The 3,740-nt window shown below is 38.1% G+C and overlaps 1 protein-coding gene across 1 annotated transcript; it reads left to right on the top strand.

The window, feature by feature from the left end:
* Positions 1 to 537: 537 nt before the first annotated feature.
* On the top strand, positions 538 to 2,342 carry LOC149163048 (putative N-acetyltransferase HLS1). Its single transcript, XM_089435915.1, has 3 exons — positions 538 to 770; positions 890 to 1,053; positions 1,302 to 2,342. The coding sequence occupies exons 1-3, from the start codon at positions 573 to 575 to the stop codon at positions 2,167 to 2,169; spliced, it is 1,230 nt and encodes a 409-aa protein (XP_089292041.1). The 5' UTR covers positions 538 to 572; the 3' UTR covers positions 2,170 to 2,342.
* The last annotated feature ends 1,398 nt before the right edge of the window (positions 2,343 to 3,740 follow it).

Below are 3,740 nucleotides of genomic sequence, written 5' to 3'. Positions count from 1 at the left end.
CTTTGATTGTGCAGAAATTAGCTAACAAACTTGCGATTTCAATAAATTGCTGCCGGATTTTAGAGAAATTTGATCCGAAAATCCCACCGAAAAAGCTTCCAAAAAATCTCTTTAAAAACAACTCAAAAAAAATTTAAAAAAATCCCACCAAAAACAACTCAATTAAATTTCCGTTTAACAACAGTGACGTTGTAACTGCGGTCGGCAGTAATGGTTAACACGTCATGAAGATGCCACTACGCGCTGATTGGCATCATCCCCGGCGGCACGCTTGACAGAGCGACATTGCCCGGCCGTCAATGTTGAAACCAAGACTTTACACACATTTGCCAATCGTGGGAAGCATGAAGCTTGCCCCAAGTCAATGATTTTGTATGTGTGTAGCAAGATTGTAGACTTTCATGAACCCTCTCAGTTTGTATACTTATAAATATACTAGAAGATTTCATGCAATCTCCACACCCCTTTTAAGCTCTGAGTTCAATATACAGAGTTCTGGGTTTTTACTATTAGAGAATCCCCGCATGCAGTTTTTCATCCATTTTAGCAAACAATAGTCTAATCAGTAAGCAATGGCTGTGCATGCTTTGACTTGTAGAAATTTAGAAGAATCCCATATCAGAGAATTTGATCCACAGAAAGATTTCCAAAAAGTAGAAGAGTTGGAGAAACGTTGTGAAGTTGGGCCGAGTGGCAGCGTCGCCCTTTACATAGACAACATGGGTGACCCCATCTGTAGGATTCGCCACAGTCCTGCTTATACAATGCTGGTACGTTTCATTTCATCTTTTTATATTTGGACGTTCAATGTCAATCTATGGGAAGAGGAAAATCCATTAAATAGAAAAAACAATTTATCAGCGTTCAAATTTTATTTTGTGTGACGCAGGTTGCAGAGTACGGGGTGGAGAGACAGATGGTGGGGGTCATTAGAGCCTCCATTAAGGCGGTGGTATGCGGGAATAAGCAACAACTACGGCCCGGGGAACAGCAAATACCGTTGTTCACCAACGCAGCTTACATTCTTGGCTTCCGAGTTCTGCACACCCACAGGTATTACATTAAATAATTTAATTATTAGATTTATTTTAAATATGTATTTACAGATATGGATTAAATATTAGATTTATTTTAAATATGTATTTAAAATATATAGATTAATATTATTTAAATATTTTGTGTAATTTTTTATTTTGATCTAATTAACAAAATTATACATCATACTAAACTAAACTGTAAAATGAACTTATTTCAGCTAAATAACTATACATTCATTCATCTTTTATTCTATAATTTAACAGGAATATGGGGATCGCTCTGAGGTTGGTGGAAGGTATAGTAGAGTGGTCGAGGAGAAATGGTGCCGACTATGTGTACATGGCCGCGGAAAAGGACAATGAAGCGTGCATCAAGCTTTTCGTAGAGAAATGCGGCTTCGCCAAATTTAGAAGCCCCGCCATCTTAGTCCACCCCGTCCACTGCCACTCCAAACGCATCTCCACTGGAGTAGACATACTGAAGCTTGACGTTGTGGAAGCGGAAAGTTTATATCGGCAGTGCATGGGGACGGTGGAATTCTTCCCCAAAGACATGGACGCCGTGCTGGGCAACGGGTTGAGCCTGGGAACTTGGGTGGCCGTCCCTCGGGCTGAGCAATGGCAACGGCCCGGCCCTTACGGTGCTCGTCGAGGTGGTCCTACTTCATGGGCGGCTGTCAGCGTGTGGAACACGTCAGAGGTGTTCAAGGTATCTGTAAAGGGTGTGCGCAAGATGACGCGTGTATATGCCGCTATGAGCCGTTTTTTTGACAGGGTGTTGCCGTGGCTCAACATCCCGTCGGTACCTGACGTTTCCTGTTTCTTTGGCGTTGCTTTTCTGTACGGAGTGTACGCAGAGGGACCGAGGGGCGGAGAGTTGATGAAGCATCTCTGCCGTTTTGCTCATAATTTAGCGAAGGAAAAAGGGTGCCGACTTATAGCCACCGAAGTTGGGGGTTGTGACCCTTTGAAGAACTACATTCCCCACTGGAATTGTTTCTCATGTACAGAGGACGTCTGGTGCATGAAGAAGCTTACATATACTTGTGCAAAAGCAAAAGGGGAAGAGGAATATGATTGGAGCAATTCAGTGCCTGGTGTTAGGCTCTTTGTTGATCCAAGAGAATTCTGAGCCTTCGCCTATCATGGTCTCTCTCGAAGGTTCCCTGCTATTAAAAGGGAATCTCACTGAGAAGTGAAACCCTTCAATGCAAATGAAAATTAAAGCAGTAGCCTACATTCATTGGTTATAAATATAATTTGCATATTGTAATTGCAACCTAAAGACGAGGTTGAGGTCTTTAATGGTGGATTATTGAATGATTTTGGTTTATGAGAGACTTGAATAGAGTGAAACCTTATTTTATTTAATTTGGAATCAAAATTTTAATATATATTTATAAAGAAAAAAGTTAAAATAATATAATATCTTAATATTATAATTTTAAATAAAAAAGATTCAGACCATCATTTAAAAAAAAAAGAGTTTGGAATCTGGATTTATGGATTTGTTTGTGTTGGATGGAAAAACTTTGAACTACTTCAACAAAAAAACGGTAAAGCAAAAAAAAGTCAACCAACTTTGTTACTCATGAGAGAGAAAGAGAAGAGGATTTACCATGGTTGAGGCTTATCACTGACAAAAGCTTCGAGAGCAGACGGTTGTTGGGCATTGTTGTTTCATTACTTTTGTTTTTATCAAATTTACAAGTCTTCTTACCACTCTTCTTTGGGAAAATTTGGTCTAACGCTCCAACCAGCATTCCATTTATTTCAAATAAATAACCATTTATCCCTTTGGAAAGCCAAACTGGCTACCGCTGCTGAAACATTTTGGCTCAAATTCATGGGAATGGTATGATTAGTGTTCGAACTTTGGTGTCGTTGTCCTTAAAATCGGGTTTCTGAAAAAATTGCAGTTTGGTATAGTGTTTTGTCCTCAATAATATTAATTTGAGTTTCAAAATAGACTAGGATAGAAGTTTTAGCGAAAGGTTTTAAAGCAATGGCTTCCACATGGTGTGTTGGAAAAGGTGTGTTGGAAAGAGGAGGAAAGGTACAAAATTTCACAAACACAAACAATAATAGGAGTTGTTACTTTTCTCCATTGACCACACAAATTTTATTGATTACCATGAACTCAATATCAGGTAATTTTTTTTTTAACTCGCAACTCAACTAATACTCACTCAAACTAACTTCAACATGCAAACACACACTAAATTCAACCTTTAAACATAAGACTAAAATAAAATTGACACACACTTTACTCAAATTAACTCACACTCTAAATCTAGAGTTCTCTTCATGCAAGAGTAATTAGCTATTTTTAACACTCCCCTTTAATTACGACCACTAATTTAAGACATGACTCATGACAACTCAACCACCATGCATGCTGGTATAAGTCTTACAACACCTAAGTTTCCTCTATGAAAATTAAATACATCTTTTGCTAATGGCTTAGGGAATATATCAACAAATTGATCACTCTATTTACAAGGCTCTAAATAAACGTCTCCATTGCTCAAAAGTTCTCTAATAAAATGATATATTGTATTAATATGTTAGTTCTTTTGATGAAACACACTATGTTTGGATAGTGGAATGGCTAAGGTGTTGTCATAATATATTGTTGTTGATATTTCTTGTTCTGTTGCAGTCCATCCAAAAGTATTTGTAATTATATTGTTTGGCATGTTG

The sequence above is a fragment of the Pinus tabuliformis genome, chromosome 5_2, assembly GCF_031772625.1.
Source record: "Pinus tabuliformis cultivar Carrire ecotype Pingquan chromosome 5_2, CPIR1, whole genome shotgun sequence".
Lineage (NCBI taxonomy): Eukaryota > Viridiplantae > Streptophyta > Pinopsida > Pinales > Pinaceae > Pinus > Pinus tabuliformis.
Note: the sequence above shows the minus strand (reverse complement) of the source record. Positions and strands in the feature narration are given on the sequence as shown.

Coding starts and splice junctions, on each gene's coding strand:
- LOC149163048 (XM_089435915.1), top strand. CDS start 573: ATGGCTGTGCATGCTTTGACTTGTAGAAATTTAGAAGAATCCCATATC. Junction 771..889: donor GTCCTGCTTATACAATGCTG/GTACGTTTCATT, acceptor TGTGTGACGCAG/GTTGCAGAGTACGGGGTGGA. Junction 1,054..1,301: donor CGAGTTCTGCACACCCACAG/GTATTACATTAA, acceptor ATAATTTAACAG/GAATATGGGGATCGCTCTGA.